The 17,797-nt window shown below is 40.1% G+C and overlaps 1 protein-coding gene across 1 annotated transcript in view; it reads left to right on the top strand.

The window, feature by feature from the left end:
• Window positions 1-103: 103 nt before the first annotated feature.
• The window catches only part of efcab11 (EF-hand calcium binding domain 11), a 53,395-nt gene continuing 35,701 nt past the window's right edge, over window positions 104-17,797 (top strand). Inside the window, exons 1-5 of the mRNA XM_079443730.1 lie at window positions 104-301; window positions 3,449-3,544; window positions 4,601-4,643; window positions 10,346-10,447; window positions 16,496-16,586. Of these exons, the coding sequence (XP_079299856.1) occupies window positions 224-301; window positions 3,449-3,544; window positions 4,601-4,643; window positions 10,346-10,447; window positions 16,496-16,586 (410 nt within the window). The 5' untranslated portion in view covers window positions 104-223. The remainder of the gene's footprint in view (window positions 302-3,448; window positions 3,545-4,600; window positions 4,644-10,345; window positions 10,448-16,495; window positions 16,587-17,797) is intronic.

Raw genomic sequence — 17,797 nt, 5'->3', positions numbered from 1 at the left:
GTTAATAAATTGATTTGAGAGGTGAAATATGTTGAGGAAAGATTTGTCGAAAGTTACTTGCAATGAGTAAGTTAGCGTTTACACTTTTATTTTGAAAATAGCTGACTGTTCAGGTTTCTCTCCAGTCAGCGTCTCTGCACAACCAATCCCTCACATCCATACGGTTTCTATGCAAACATAAACAACTTTCCAGAAGTTTTATTTTTTTATCTAGGTTGTCTCAATGCAAATATTCACAACTGGAAGAAGCTTTAGGAGTGAGAGAGAAATAAACAATGCCGAGAGGAAAAAAATGGAGTTGGTAAGATCTGAGTTAATGTTGTTGAACGATGTCATGTGAAACAGATTCTGGTGTAAGTTAGATGCGGAGTTAACTTATACGGTATTTACAAATGACAATATTGTGATCAATGTAACGTTAAGTGGTTCAAAAGTGAAACGACAGAACATTCAGTCACTTCAGTAAAAGTGAACGAGCATGGGATGGATCTGTGCTGCATTATTTAAAAAGCTTGGTGTAGCATTTAGATAAGTTAGATGTGAATAGAAAAGTAACGTAACGTTAAATAAGGTCTGTCGACATCCCAGACGCAAAGGAAAAAAACATTTCTCTACCTAAAGAGCGAAAAAACGATCCGCCCGAACAGGGACTTGAACCCTGGACCCTCAGATTAAAAGTCTGATGCTCTACCGACTGAGCTATCCGGGCTCTGAACGCAAGTTTAGGGAGGGTTAGTTAAATCACTACCTGTAATGTAAAATGCGTTACATCTGTTTTAAACAGCAGCCTCTTAAATCATTACAAAGAAGTAATCTACATAATATTGTCTCGGTGACCTACACCACTAGAGAAATCCGTGACTAGAGGTCTGTTCATTATATGTTTGTTTGTGCGAGAACACAGCTGGGAGTTTGTTGAAGTCTTTGAATGAGCGGTGATGTGAAACATGTTACAACATGTTACATGTTATTATTATATTTCTGTTTGGGTTTTACCTTTCTGATTGTTATTTGAATCATTAAATACATTAATGAAACAATCCAGTCCATCCGGATGCCACTGATGTACATTATATATAATTTACATTTTGATTTTTTTTTCATTTGTTTGTATTCTGTAAAGCTCTTTTGGAGATTATGTTAAATAAAATGCGGAAAATATAAATAAAAACGTCTGTAATGTCAAAGTCTCTTTAAGACATGAGGTATTCTATTGTCTTTGGTAATGTTCACCAAATTCTCCTTTATTACAAATGTTTCACAGCCGTTGCCGAGCATCCATCTGATGCTCATCTCTGCTCTCTACCCAACAAAACGGACGAACCTGCCTGTCTGTCAGGAAGCTGTTGATCCACTGACAGACAGAGGTGGGCACGGAGAGCTGAGTTAGTTTGGGCAGAAGGAGGTCTGGAATTATAGTGTTAAAGGCCGAGCTGAAGTCCACAAACAGGATCCTCACATAAGTTCCTGGTCTGTCCAGATGCTGCAGAACATAATGCAGTCCCATGTTGACTGCATCATCCACAGACCTGTTTGCTCTGTAGGCAAACTGCAGGGGGTTCAGTAAGGGTCCAGTGATATCCTTCAGATAAGCCAAAACCAGTTTTTCAAATGACTTCATGACCACAGACGTTAGAGCCACAGGTCTGTAGTCATTAAATCCTGTAATCTTGGGTTTCTTTGGGATGGGGATGATGGTGGGGTGTTTGAAGCATGTGGGGACTTCACACAGCTCCAGTGATTTGTTGAAGATCTGTGTGAAGATGGGGGCCAGCTGGTCAGCACAGGATTTCAGGCAGGCTGGTGTCACACCGTCTGGGCCTGGTGCCTTCCTTCTCTTGTTCTTTTTGAAGACCTGGCACACGTCATCTTCTCTTATCTGCAGTTCAGGTGTGGGGAGAGGGGGGTGGCAGCAGGTGTGAATGGTGTTTTTTCAAACCTACAATAGAACTCATTAAGATCGTATGCCAGTTGTTGATTCTCCACAGTGCTGGGGGATGGTGTATTGTAATTGGTGATGTCTTTCAGACCTTTCCACACTGAAGCTGTGTCACTGGAAGAGAATTGGATCCTTAATTTATCAGAATAATTCCTCTTTGCCACTCTGATGTCCTTTTCCAGTGTGTATTTGGCCTGTTTATACAAGACTCTGTCCCCATTCCTGTAAGCATCTTCTTTGGCCTGACGGAGCTGTCTGAGTTTTGCAGTGAACCATGGTTTGTCATTGTTTTAGGTTAAATGAGTCCTGGTAGGAATGCACATATCCTCACAGAAACTGATATAAGATGTTACAGTCTCTGTGAGCTTGTCCAGATCTGTGGCAGCAGCTTCAAAAACAGTCCGATCAGTAAGTTTGAGACAGGCTTGTAAAACCCTCATCTGTCTCATCTCTTTACAGTCCTTAATACAGGATTAACAGATTTAAGTTTCTGCCTGTAGGTTGGAATAAGATGAACCAAACAGTGATCAGAGAGTCCTAAAGCTTGGCAGTTCGCGGGAGAGATTTGCTTTATTAAAGTCCAAGTTTTGTTGGGTAGAGAGCGGAGATTCGCCAGATGGATGCTAGGCAATGGCCTTCGAAATCCACGCTGCGCCGGTTCGCTTCCCTAAACAGCGCTGCAGCTCCGCCGACTGCTATGTTCAGCAAAACATCCGAATAATCAAAAACCGGTTGGAGATTTTGTGGAGTGTTCAACCGAATGTTCAGCAGTTCTTCCTTGGTGAAACTGATCGTGCTAGAAAAACAAAAAACAGGAAAAACGAACAAAAACACTAAAACAACTGGAGAGCCAAGCACAATGGCTGCCATGCGCGGCGCCATCTTGATGGTTTTTTGGATACTTTAGATCGGTCGTGGACCCTGTGTCTCACCTGGTTGCCTGTTGACCGTAACATTAACTAACATTGCTCAAAAAGTTCCCCTGTGTACCATCAGCCTATGTCTGTTCACATCAGAGCAATATGCTTTCTAGGATATAAAACAGAGGAGATTTGACATTACTAGAGTGAATTTGTTTAACATTAAAGCCATTTTGTGTGAAATAGTGGGGGTAACGGAGGACAACCTATTATGCTGACTTGTTGGATTTGGTGACCATGCTATATATCTGTAACATCAGACTAAACTTCTTTCTTTCTGTGTTACAGTACTCACCCCTCCATGCTCACAGTAGTGTGCATGAACGCCAGGCATATTCTCCCACAAACATTTACTGTGATTAGCGATCTCTAATCACAGATTTCTTTCATCTGCGTTAAGTGTTAAACACAGATTCTTTTCTTAAAAATCCTATGAACATTCAGTACGATTCCTCTCCGTTTACAGTCCAATTTCATATGGAACTTATGTTTCTGATTCTAATGTTGCTACTTCTGGGGTTATACATACTACTTAATAAACATTGCAGATTGACTCTGAATATAATAATTTCATGTCTATGTTCTTTAGGTTTTTCATCAATGTGATGTGGGTAAGAAAGGTTATTTGTCCAGAGAAGATCTTAAGATAGCAGTGGTCATGCTTTTTGGATACAAGCCATCAAAGGTACAGAAAATAATCAGAATTGCTTGCTTGATATTTTCCAATATATACATTTACTCTCTTTAACTGAGACCTGCTTGGTTCTGAAATTCTATTCTGGGGTCAGCTGCATAAACTTAGCCTCTATGTTAAGACTGTTTTAGGGTGTGTTCACTTCACACTGAATTTAAAACATTATGGCCAGTCTTAAAGAAAAAAAATGAGATGACTAACTTTTAAGACTAGTCTATGCAACCGGCCCCAGCTGGGATGTTGACTATAGCTTTGATTGCGTTGAACTGATTCAGACAACCGGATTGAACGATTCATTCAGGAACTGAAAATCAATCCGAGCAGTTCTAGTCCCAACAAATCACAACAGAGTTAAATAAATTAATAATTAAAAACCATTTTATGTAATGTCAAATAACCTCGGTTCCTCAGCTAGGATGCCACACCCAGGATCACACGACCAAAACCCTCGAACCATTGCATATGTAGCATTGCTGTTCGTTAACAGCCTTGTAGAAAAGGGGCATCATATGTGGATTAAGATGCTTACCTTTCGGTTTGGAACAACTATTCAACTATTTTACCGGAGTAACTTCAAGTTCAAGTGCGAAAAATGCCCATTGGCACTCGCCTACCATCTAATGCAGATATCTGTGGTTTGTGAGTGAGCAAAAGTGAGTTATATTGAAACATTTGGTATCAAGTATTTGACTGCTACAGCGAAGTGAGTTACTTTAATAAGATAAATGAATAACGAATTCAACAATGTTTGAAATATTAAACGTACTAGAAATAGGTTTACGACCTCAACACAATGTGCACTTGCCACCTTCTTTTATGTCGATAACTGTGGAAGTGGATCGGTCTCATTTTATCAGACTGTCAGATTATCAAAACATGTGAAAACATTATTTCAATACCTACATAGTGACAACTGTATAGCCTACACATATTTTATGATTTTAGCTGAAAGGAATTGGAGATAAAAAACAATATATACCTGTATATAGTTTGTTGTTTATATATTTTTATTATAATTTAATGTTAATTTTGTATTTTCTCTTGCAGTCAGAGTCAAATATGTTGATGGAAAATGGCACTGACTGTCCAGGTAAGGGCATAATATAGTAACTGTCATATTGAATTACTGCATCACAGTTTGCTGTACAGTTGTACACATGCCAATGCTGTGTATTTTAGTGTTTTGCGATTCACCTACAGCAGACGCTCTACCCACATTGATGTGCAGTCTAAAATTATATGCACAATTTCGCTCCTGATTTATTTTTCGATGTGGAAAAACAAATTTTATACCGCTCAGGCAAAGTGAAAGGAAAAGGAGCTTGACGTAGATACTGTGTAATCTTTTTACACATTGCCAGTAATGAAATCCTGAAAAACAGCGGTAAATAATGTTGCCGTGAAATGCATACAGGATTTATACAGGCCCTTTTGACAGACAGAAACACTGAGGAAAATGGGAGTTTGGCAGGACAGCATTTTGAGGGAGACATTAAATTGCTGAAGACCTAGATTAGTAAGTAATTTGTTTCTTGTTTTATCCCACAAGCAAATTGCTTTTGTATGCTGCCCTGTGGGAAAGCAGAAGATAATCTAGTTAAAGTGGCATGCTTTGTGTGATGAAATATTCCACCATTAAATCTTGCTCAGAGCAAATGGTGAATTAAATTTCCCCTCTTTTGAATTTCATGTGATTACTAAATTTGTGATGGTCGGGAGGAGAGGGTTGCTGGTGGTGATGTAGGAGGCTTGACTAGACTGAGTAGTGAAATGCTTTGGCAGGCTCATCGCATGGAAAAGAGGCCACTTAAGGCTTCAGTGCTACACGGTGTTCACAATACCACTGCCACTTGCCTAGCCCACTCACCCCCTTGCTACTGTCCTTTTCTTTATTTTACTCTCTTTAGTCTCCTTGCACTAGCAAAATAAGCGAGAAACGGAGGAAAGGTCACACACCTAGCTAATTGCAATTTCTAGTGCCTCTATTTTTATCACAGATGCATGAAAGCTTGATGTGAGATGTTGTTGATTCAGAAATCCATCCACAATGGTAACCGATGGATATTTAAAGTCGGCATGAAATCAAAATGGACTTTATTTACTTTACTAGTGCACATTGCTAGTCTTGATGTTAACAATTAATCCATGCAAGTTAATCCGCTGAACAAAATTGTTTGTTTTGGTAATCTTTAATCAAAATCTGAACATTTACTTCCGCTCTGGAATGGCGTTTCTTTTCTGATGACGTCAGTTTGACGGCTTGGGCAGAATATCTGTAAACACACCCCTCCAACCGTTAGGTTGCTATGAGTGAGAGACAGAGAGGAGGAGCGCTAAAATAAAACCCTGCCCTCTATTCAATATTCAGTTTCTGCTGGAAATACGCCACTACACTGAAATAAAGTCAGCAGCAACTTCCAGTTCACCCGAACTTTAAAGCTGCAGTCTGTAACTTTTTTTCGGTAAAAAAAAAATCTAAATCAATATTTGAGCAAGTACATAACCAGCCAGTGTTCAAAACTATTGCCTTACTTTAGCCCGATTCACAACGGTTAGTTTATAATAATGTTTTCTAATTTGAGTGGTATGGGTAGGTTTCTGAATTCGAGCATGCTGCCGAGTCATTACGTCACGTCTGTAAATATAAAGAAGTTGTCCCGGGATTGCACAAGATTTAGATTTTAAAGACAACCAGTTCGAAGGGAGCATAGTTTGCTTTTTGGGTTAAAAGAATTTCTCAATATGAAATTCAAATGGTATGACAATTAGAGATTAGACTGTACAGAAATTGAAATCTACACGCTAATACACACTATACTCAGTCACACAATGCTGATGTTGTTAACATTAATAATTTGAGAATAAAGTATAACAATAATAATAATTTGCATGGTTTGATGTGATATGAGCTAACCAATCTTTAGATTAAATCACCATTGGTAGCGTGATTTATTGTAATATTAGAACTATACAATTTAGATAATCTTAGATCTATATCTAACTTCAACTTAGATATAAATCTAAGATGGAAAAACATTTATTACATTTATTTTATTTATTGTGAAAATCTTATTTGGGTCATGTATTCCAAAACGTAGGCTAGAATCTGTGATTGCGAAGTACAGTAACACAATGCCACACATACTCCTCAAAACATTAGATTTATCCGTGCCGGAGCACAACCCACGCAAGGAAGATAATTCCGCACACAGCTGCAATTGCGGGTTTTCAAACAGAGATGGCGACAAAGAAGCTAAACTTATGGGCTGAAGCTTTAATAACAGATGTTTATTTTTGGCCCTTTTTGTTGTTAGGAATTAGGGATGGGTCGCGATTTTTGAATATTCGTTTAGTTGATTTAATAATAGAATATCGAATAGGCTGTGGTTTATTTAATTTTATTTTTTTTTTACAAGAATTCTTCATGTTTTTGGGGCTGATGTGGTGGTGACGCATTCATGTAACCAGAGGGAGGCGCTGCGATAATGCACCTAAAAGCTGCCAAAGACAACAGAAGAACAGCACATTCCAGTAGCCCCTCACTACAGAACAAAGATCCAGGGGGCGGGGTTGGATCCACATCTAGGGGGTGGAGATGGGTAGGTTTAGGGGTGGGGATGGTTAGGTTTAGGGGTGGAGATAGGTGGGTTAAGGGATCAGGGGATGGAGACGGGTAGGTTTAGGTGGGAGGAGTTGGATCTAGATCCAACCACACCCCCTGGATCTTGTGCTCTCACATCTATGCTCACGCGCACACTGTAGTAGATTTACGTCAGGAATTAAATGCCAAACGTTTTCACAGGTGGCTAATTTCGCCGCAGCCCTGCAGAGTTTTAATTCAACCTTAATCAAACACACCTGAACAAGCTAATCAAGGCCTGAAGAGTTACTAGGAAGTTACTGGCAGGTGAGGGTTGGAGCTGAACTCTGCAGGGCTGTGGCTCTCCAGGACCGGAGTTCACCACCCCTGGCCTATTCCCTAATATGTATTAAACAGTTTGTTAACATACAGATTGAAAGCGTGAATGGTGATGGTCTCTCCCTCGCTCTCTGTTTATGGGTGTGTAGTGTACTGTAGCCTATGCATGCAGGGGAGGGGTGCGATTTTCGAATATTATTTTTGCCTGAAATGCCCATCCCTATTAGGAATACAATGCAAGGAGCAAACTCGTGATCCCCATGAGCGCCACAGGTTAATGTGACAGAGCAGCCACTAGCAACCACTACATCAATAAACTAAAACTACTCCAACTATTCAAAGCCATTGAATAGTTGGAGTAGATTTAGTTTATTGATTAATAAGTTATAGGAATACTTCTAGGTATTTTTTTTATTTTTGGTGTGGTAGAAACGCTTATAAAGGTAAATACCATTTTGTGGTGACCATTATAATTCATAAAGAAGTGCTAATTTATTAGACATTTCAGTGTTGCACATATCTCCTGCTATTCTAGTCTTTTATCAAAATGTCAATTTATATTAATTTATTATAAACCATTTATCTGTTGACATGAACATACTTATCAGATAATCAGTATTCTATACATCCCTGCATGAATAGCCAGCATTTGTTGAGAATACTAGAGGAAAACTCAGAAAATGTCTAAACCCTATGTATATGAATGCATTCAGATTCATGCAAATGTATACATGGGCTCTTCCCAGGCTTTGCATGACAAGTATTTGATTATGATGGCACTTGATTTGAAAAGCCCAGACAAATGCTTGACTAACCAGAATGGCAGAGTAGATTAGATCTTAAGGTTTAGATTTTGTCCTTGATTCTCCAAAAAACTTCTTATATTTAGGCTGGTTATGCAACAATCAGCATCCATGCAATGTTATGTTTCAGCTTCCACCCTAGGCTGGAATGGCTCAGGGATAGTCCGAAGTGAAAAGGGAGGAAAGATCACATCAAATCAGAGATGTCCATGATTTGAAATAGGAGCTTTAGGCGAGAACACTTGCACATTTCCCTGTGTGTGTGTGTGTGTGTGTGTGTGTAAGTCAGGCAGTGGTCTGTTCTGCTAAATGAGTCACGCAAAAGAGGAGAGAAGATGTGAGGATCAGAGGGAAGGGGAGGGTGGTGAGAAGAAAACCAATTGCAAAAAGAAGAGCATAGAAAGACCCCAAGGTAGTGAAGATTGTAGAGAGGCAGAAATGAAGAAAGGGGTGGGAACTTGGGAAGGACGCACAGACCACCCAGTTGACACATCCTTGACTGATGGGCTCTGTATCACAGTGAATGTCAGTCAGCCCTGATCTGGCTTCCTGCACCAGCATCGTTTAAAGGGAAACAGAGAGAGAGAGATGGGTTTAAAGAGGTCTTAAAAATAAAGAGGCACAGCTCTTCGTCTATTATTTGTTGCCAAACATGCTGTCTGGGTTATACGTAAATCTGTGCACTTTTTGTTTTGTAAGAGAGCGTGAGGGTAAGAAAAACTGAACTAGCTACATGCATTGTGCATCTACGTATAATACTTTTATAATTCCATTCAAATATGTAGGTTAAATAATAGATTTTTCATAGCTATGTAATGATAACAGAAACAGATATCACTTATGTGGTGTTTAAAATCTCTGTAGGCCAAAGTTGTCCTAATTCTATTAAAATTTGGCAGCACACATTAAAGTCAACATGAAATGAAAATTTACCCATCTATTTTGTAAATGCATGTTATTGATCTTATTGTGAATAATTCATCCATGCATGTTTCCTCGCCTTACATTTTAAATTTTCGATAATTTTTTTGATAATCTATCTCACATGGATGTGTCACCGTGCGGATAAAAAGATATGTCACTACTTCTGTTATGTTGTGACTTTAAGAAAACGTTATTGTGTTTTAGTGTGTTTTAGTTATTAAAGGTGCTTGCTAAGGCAAGTATTACTGTTACTATTGCTTAGGATAAGGGATTTGGACAATTTGGAAAAAAAATAAAATTATGAAACATCAGTATGTATCTTGTGCTTCACCATTTGTACGACAGATATACAATATGTGATGCCTCAAATCATGCAGCTTGAGCAGAGGTGTGCTGTTACTTTTCTAAGCAATCAGACATGTGATTTTCAGACAAACAATGAGAGAAGGAGGGAGGCAAGCCATATCTAAAGACCATAATATCATAGAAACTCGATGTTGGGATTTTTCACGTGGACTAGTAAGCAACCAACCAGCAACCCTCTAAAACCCATCCAGAACACATTAGTGACCACATAGCAGAACCCTGATAGTCAGTCTAACATTGTGGTTGTGTTCCTTCTGGTCAAGCACCACTAATGTTTTCTTCAGGAAGAGGTACAAATCTGCTTAATGACTTGTTTTTAGTAAACAGTCCTTTCCGTGCTCACGTAGTATTCTTTTATCACTTGGCGTGAGATTCTCAAAGGACAGATTACAGCGTATGTTTTGGCATGACTCGGAAGTGCAGTGGAGCCATCACATCTGTCTTTGGATCTCTTAATTAATTTAGGCTTTTCCCAATAGAGGTTTATCCCCCAGTTTCTCAGCCATCACTGTCAGCGTAGCCCACCCAGATCTCCTCGCCAAACTCCCTCTGTATGTTTGGTGTTTCGCGAGAATGCTGTCTAGAACTCCCCAGCCTACCTTTTCATCTCAATAACAGCACTCAGAGAAAAAAATGACTACCCTGCAGGCAAGAGGGAAAGATATTACTCCTTTAAACACAGTGCTTTCAGATGACTGCCATGTAAAGGAAGAGCATGCACTTCAGACAAGAGCTTTGTAATAACCCAGTATTCTTTCTCTCCCTCTCTTTCTCTGAAAGGGGTCCCGCTGGAGCGGTTTGTGTGTCTCATGGGGAGGAAGATGTCAGTAGAAGATCCATATGAGAAGACGAGGCAGATCTTCAGTGCCTTTGATGTACACTGTATGTTCCTCCTCTCTTTCAGATTGAGTTGTTACAAAATTAGACTGACAAATATATCTGCTTGCAGACCTCATGATCTTTATTTTGTGGAAATGCTAAAGAATATCAAATCAGTTGAAACACCTGTGCAGCCTTTTTGCACATGTGCAAATTATTTTGGGATTGTCTTCTGTGCAAGTACAAGGCATATGCACACTAAATGTGTGGTTTTAGCTGACACTTTTCAAGTGCAACTAACAAAACAGTGCAAGCGACAAGTACTAAGGTGGTTATGAATATAATATGTCACATACTAAGTTTAGGCCCCATTAGCCAAGGAGAACTAGAAGTAAACAATATTAGAGGCCTAGAATAACTGTGAACAGGTTGTGCCAGGAATTTGTGGTTTGCTGTGTTTACAGTTCTTGTAACTTAGCTGGTAGTGTGTGGCAGAACGTATAAGGTTTCTATTCTCAGAAAAGAAACATACAAATTGGCAAGATGTGTACCTCGAGTCGCTTTGAATAAGTATGTGCTCAGTGTGAAGGTGAAATGAATGCAATGCAAGGTTTGGTGCTTTTGTCAGCTATTATATTTGGTTGCAAGTTTCTAATGTGTAGTTTACACACAATTGTGGTATTGGGGATGGGTGGTGTTTTCATATTATTGCAGTAGAGGGAGCCATGTGTCCTTTTTTGGTCCACTGTGACTATCAGGCAATTGATATTCTCCCTCCTGGTATTTTTTTCCCCTTTGATATTTGTGGAAAAAGAAATAAACCTTTTTTGGTGATTTAACTTCTGATTTTTAAACAGTTAATGCCTGATACACTAGAAAGTCAAATACAGAGGTTCCCTTCATCTGCTGTTTCTGAAGTATTTTTCTGCCCTATATGAAACTAAGTGTCTGAACCAATGTTTTAGGCTTCAAGGTTGGGTAGAAAACAGTAAAATGGGTCTCGTGGTCTCCGTGGATCATTTCACCCTCCCTGAAACTGTTTGTAGGATATTCCAATGAGAGGCAAATGTATAATTAACTAATTAATTTTGTTACAAAAATAATTTCACTGAGTAAGTTAGGAGTGACCACAGGAGGAGGATATCAGCTGACCGTGATTGAATCTGCTCAGAATGGTCGAGGGATCTTATGTCATTAACCCTGCTGACCCGCCATTAAAGAGGAAAAGTGGTGTGTTTGAGCAGAATATTTATACATATGAAGGCTGCCTCTTCAGCAGATGTTCGATGGACCCATTATTGGACCCATTATTGCCCTGAAGCTGACTCTCTCATTCACTTTCTGTTTATCTCTTTGGTATCTCATTTGCTTTCTCAGACTGCTTTGAGATATCTCCGACGTCCTGTGAGCCTCCCGATCAGGCTTTGGAGAAATTTTATATCCTCCTAGGACCTAGAATAGTCTCCAGCAATCAGTAGTAGGCATTTAAAAAATACAGTTGGCTTTTAATTAGAATTGTGAATGTTAATGAACCATCAAATTCATCTTGAGGACCAAATTGCTGTGAGCGAGTTCACTCAGCCCTTGTACGAATTCTGAGCGACCCGAAAATTGGCTAATTTTAGAACCGAGATTGGAAGTGTGATTCTGACTTACTCTTAACTCACCCAGCTTATTGTGATTCCGATCTTAACTGTGTCTATCAGCACTGACAATTGATAGTGCTATAAAATGCTCTTTGTATCAAATTTGAATCTTTTTGAAAATGAAATTGGCTTCTCATTAAACGGCTGTGAATGAACATGCACAGCTGGAAAGCTGAAGGACAACCTTCAGGCAGGTGTTCTCCAGCAGAGCTTACATGCTAGCAAAGTGTCTTAATAATTTCAGCAGTTCCCAGATTGATTGTCTTTGTTCCTCTGCCAGCTAAGCTTAAACCCTCTGTCCTGGCTTTCTCTGCCTGATGTTCCTGTCAGACTGCCAACAGAGGCAAGTCCTCTCCTATCTGCGGCTGAACAGTTTGCGCTGGATGAGATGTTTGACTGTTTCATCTGCGCCGTCACCCCCATCCTCATCTTCAATGGGGACGTGCTGGAAGCTAAAGCGCGCTGAAGTGCGTCGCTCCCATTCAGAGCTGAAGTGGCATCCTGCCCGGTGACAGAGCATGCTCGGTGCATTTGGAAACCCTCCCGTTCTCACCCGGTGTGAAAGTGAGCTGAGCTCCCTGCCGATTCCTACTCCGGCTTTGTCGTCAAAACATTTGTTTTCTCCTTCATTCAGCAAATAAATCATGCAATTATGCACCTTTCTAACACTTCAAATTCTTTTATATGAGATATGTCATTTTTCTAGTTTTGCGCAGGTCCTGTGGTTTCCGCAGGTGTCCGCTCTCATCCCTGTTGTCGTGGCTGTGGAGGGCAGTGTTTGGTTACGGTTGGTGAGCTGGTGTTGTCGGGTCTGGTGTGTTGACATGCATGTCACAGTGCTCCACGACCCCCACCCCCATAATCCCCCCGCTCAGTGCACCGCTGTGCCTCTCATCAATTCAGCAGACACGCTAAACAGATTCCACTCTCAGCTCTGACTTTGGATCCGAGCGCTGTAAACTTCCTCAGGGGAGCCATTTCCTGCAAATCAAAGTCCTGCGTGCCAGCCACTGAGAAAAAGGCACAACAAGCTGTTCCTTTGAGCTCTCAGGAGGAAGATCCCAGAGACACTCTGAGATCTCAGCTGGTCTTACTTCTTGCTTTCACAATATCAGGCAAAAAACTGCAAGTGGACTTAGGCGTACTTCATTTTCCATGCCGTCTTGCACACAGTTGAGTATGCAAGCTTTTCAGAGTATGTTCCTTTGACCATGAGTGTGGATGGACACATCTTGTGAACCATTTTTTCAAGTGTTCAGATCATTCACACATACACTGTTGTAGGGCTGGGTAATTTTATTGATTAATTAGAATTTTTTTTTCCTTTTTAACCACGCCAGTGGTTACAGTTAAGAGAAAACAAAAATGTAGTATTCACACACAATGTTTTTTTGGGGAAAAAAAACAAGACACCAGCGGTGGAATGAAGAAAAAGAAAGGTTATCTGAGAACCGAGTTGAACTTCTTTTAACTTCAGCACCGCATATTAAAATGCCATTTAATGCATCAGATGCTACAAGAGACACGAGACGTCAGCGCAATGGTCAAACATGTCCACCAAGTGCATGTTTACATAGAAAGCACAATGGAAAAGCAGCACAATAAAATGCTAAAATCTGTAAAGAACTACTGCTGTATGTTTGATATTTCATGTTTGCATGATGGTGACAGGCTACAAGGCTGTTATTGTCTTTTGTTTTTACAAAATATTAACTCTTAAGTTTAACTGGTATTAAATTTTTAGTAATTTTAAATTTGAATTGTCTTGCCTTTGAGTTAAGGCCTGTTCATACCAAGATAACTATAAAGATAACGATAAGGATATAATTCTAAAAATCGTTCTCTATATTAAAGAATAACGACGTCGCAACTATAATATAAAGGCACAGAGAAATGATATCGTTGGAATCATTTTCAGAATTATTTTTTTGAGCTAATGAATGATAAAAACATGACACCCAATCAGAATGATTCGTGCTTTAACGAACTTGAGAATTTAAAGTGGCAGACGAGTGTGCGCTTAGAATAAACAGAAGATATCATCTGCTGGTGTGGACGCTAATATAGTTGTCTTTATGGTTATCGTTCTTGGTGTGAACAGGCCTTTAACCTCTGAAACTGAATGCCTTTTTTGCGTAAGAAATATTTAGCATTTTTCTTATTTCTGAACATATCGAATATGTTTAAAACATGTTTGCACAATATGCAGTGCCCTCCAAAAGTATTGGAACAGTAAAGACAAAATTGCTCTGTTGGCTGTGGAGTCAAGACATTCACAAATATGATTAAAAGATGAATATGAGACAAAACTACAGAATGTCACATTTTATTATTGGGTGATTCAACACAGATGTTTTACCAGCTAAGAAGTTCAGCACTTTTAGAGTTTCATCCCTCTATCTGATGTGAGCATAAGTATTGGAACAGTTGCCTCACAGGTCTTTCTAAGTGATCAGCTGTGTCCTGTTGCATTAATTCTTCAGATATTAAAAGTAGGGAATGTGTCGTATTAGTTATATCCATTACTTCTGCATTCTGAATCTTGCATTTGATGATGACGCACACAAACTAGGATGAAGACAAGGGAACTGACTTTGAGAGAAAAGCAAGCAATTTGGATGCTAAAAGAAAAGAGGATGTCAGTTAGAGCTCTAGCAAAAACAAAGGGCATGGAGAAATCAAGAGTTTGGAAACCACCAGCGACCAACAACGACCTGATCGGCTGAGAAAACAACAGTAGTTGATGACAGACAAATCATAAAAGCTGTGAAAATGAATCCTAAAAGACGTGTCTGTAAAATCACCAACAACTTCCAGAAAGCTGGGGTGATGCTCTGACAATCTACTGTCCTCAGGAGACTTTGACACAGAATTACAGATGCTACACAGCAAGATGCAAACCTCTGACCAGCACCAAAAATAGAAAGGCAAGATTAGAGTTTGCAAAAAAGCACAAAGGCGAGCCAGAACAGTTTTGGAACTGTGTTTATGGACCGATGAGACAAAGATGAACCTTTTTCTAAGTGATGGGAAAGCAAAAATGTGGAGAAAAAAAGGGAACTGCAATGATCCCAAGCATACAGCCTCATCTGTAAAGCATGGTGGAGGTGGTGTCATGGCATGGGCATGCGTGGCTGCCTCTGGAACAGGCCCTCTCAACTTTACTGATGACTTAATGTATGATGACAGTAGCAGAATTAATTTGGAAGGGTACAAAACCATCTTGCCTACCAGTATTCAAGAAAATGCCACCAGAATCATTGGGAAGTGCTTCATATTTCATCAGGACAATGACCCAAAACACCCTGCCAGTTCCATCAAGGTATGTATAAAGGCAAAGAAATGGAAAGTCTTAGACTGCCCAAGTGAATCTCCAGATTTAAATCTGATTGAACATGAATTTCACCAGCTGAAGAGGAGAGTAAAGGCTCTCCAAAACAAGCAACAATTGGAATTGGCTGCATTAAAGGCTGGGAAAAGTATTTCAAAGAATGAGACCAAGAGTCTGGTGATGTCTATGGGTCACAGACTCACTGCTGTGATTGTGCGCAAGGGATCTGCAACTTAATAATAGCTTTTAATCTTATATCTGCCTTATGTTCAACTGTCCCAATACTTATGCTCACATCAATGAGTGGGATGAACTCTAAAAGTGCTGTTCTTTTTATTTGGTAAAACCTATATGTGTTGAAACGGCTAATAATAAAATGTGACATTCTGTAGTTTTGTCTATATTCATCTTTTAATCATATTTGCAAATGTCTTAACTCCACAGCCAACAGAGCAATTTTGTCTTTACTGTTCCAATACTTATGGAGGGCACTGTATGCCTTCATATATCATGGATATCAAGTCATTTGTTTTACATTTGCACCATGTTGACCAATTCTTGTGTGATGCACTTGGAATAAAACTTCTTTTAACCAGATGGTTGGCAAAGAGAAAGTTACTTTAATCATGTTGCAGTTACGTTTTTAGTTGACTGGATAAATATAAAAAAATCTAAATCTTTAAGTGGTCAAAATATTAAAAAAAAAAAAGATTTTATTTTTGTCATATTGCATAGTCCAACACTGTTGTCTGCTAACAAGTCCTCACAGACTCAAAGTCAGGCCTGTTTGTGGGTTGTGTGTTTGTGAACATTAGCGGACTGTACTGATGACGAAAATTCCATCACACAGACAGTCTGTGAGCTGGAGCAGAACACGGACAAGGGAAGTGTACTTTCGGCTTTATCCACCAGCTTTTTAGTGGGTGGAACGAGCAAAGAAAGCTGATTTTACTCCTTAAGATAAGCAAAAATAATGAGAGTGCGCTCTCAGGTGTGCTTATCTCATCCTCTTTACTTGATTTCATGCAAGTGTGGCGCTCTAATAACACACCCGGCCTCACATTGAACAACGTTTTGATGTTTTAAAGTATTAGTCTTGTTAACACTTGCTCTGAATTTCTGTGCTCTCTACAGGTCGTGGCTTCTTGAAGCTGGATGACTTTAAAAGCATCTTCAATCGGGTTGCCCCTCGTTTGCCGGAGAGGACTGTGCTGGAGGCTTTCCGGTAAGAGTTCAGGCCCGCGGCCTCTCTATAGATACATCATTCAGAGGGTTCTCTGGTCTGAATCTCTCATGTCTCCGTCATCTTCCCTCTTGATTTCCTTTTCCAAAGTAGATTAAAAAGGCAGGTGGATGTAATTACGCCGTGAATGTAAAGTCAGAAAGGGATTTTTGCGCCCATCGCTCAGAGCAGGCCTCCCACTTCAACCTCATCAACAAGCTGTGTGTTTGGCCGAAGCTTTGTTACTCGAACCCCTCCAGTGTAAGTGAAAATGTTTGATACAGTCCCATGTGAGAGTAGCACAGGTCTGAGAGTCTAGAAGCTTGCGGTGTTGAGATCTGGCTGCTCATTAGGGTGAGAACCGTTCCTTTGTGCCAAGCTCCCTGTGGAGTTTCTCAGCCCCTTTCCACTCCTGTTCAGACCCCATAGCTGCTCCACGTGTCTCTGTACACCTCATCTTCACGCTCAAAACTGCTCTGAACAGGTGTGATTCCGAGTCTGCGCGTGCTATGTGTTCACACCCATTTCAAACAGTTATCACTAGACCCAGAGCTATCGCCGGATCCCAAAGCCAATATGACATTCGACAATCTCCCACTAAGATCTCAGCATTACTTTCGTACTATGATGTATTTAGAGGTTTCAGCTTGTCCCTGCGTTTGCAGTTATAGTGACATTATTATCAGCCCTCAGCTGAGTCTCTCTTCTCGGTTTCTACTCCTTTTGAAGAGGTGATGTGGATATCGTACGCAGTTCTGAGACGGGGCAATTAATCTCTTTCATCCTATGTTTGAGGGCTCAAGAGCTCTGAGATGCGATACACGTCTCCTTGTGCACAAACGTGTGTGTTTGTTTGTGATTGGACAGATTTAGTGCTTTGTTTGATGTGACTCATCCTCTGCAGTTGGCCACTGCTGTGAGTTGCAGCTACTGTTGAGAGCAGCTACTGTTGTCCTGCAAAGCCAGCTAATAAACGGACACCCTCTCACACCACGCAAACCATGATCACTGACAGCATAGATACTGTGTCTTTCTGACCTTAAGCTCAGCTGACTTACTAGGAGTTGATAACCTAAGATCCTCAGTGAGTCACTGTTTTGCTATGATTGCAATGACATGCCAGCACTGCATTGGCAGAGTGACTTATGAGTGCAGGAGGCATTGTGGCATTTGTTTTTTTAATTAAATGCCGCAGTCATGTCAGAACCGAAGCG

The sequence above is a fragment of the Barbus barbus genome (genome assembly GCF_936440315.1).
Source record: "Barbus barbus genome assembly, chromosome: 20".
NCBI classification, from domain to species: domain Eukaryota; kingdom Metazoa; phylum Chordata; class Actinopteri; order Cypriniformes; family Cyprinidae; genus Barbus; species Barbus barbus.
This window is presented reverse-complemented; position numbering and strand designations above follow the sequence as displayed.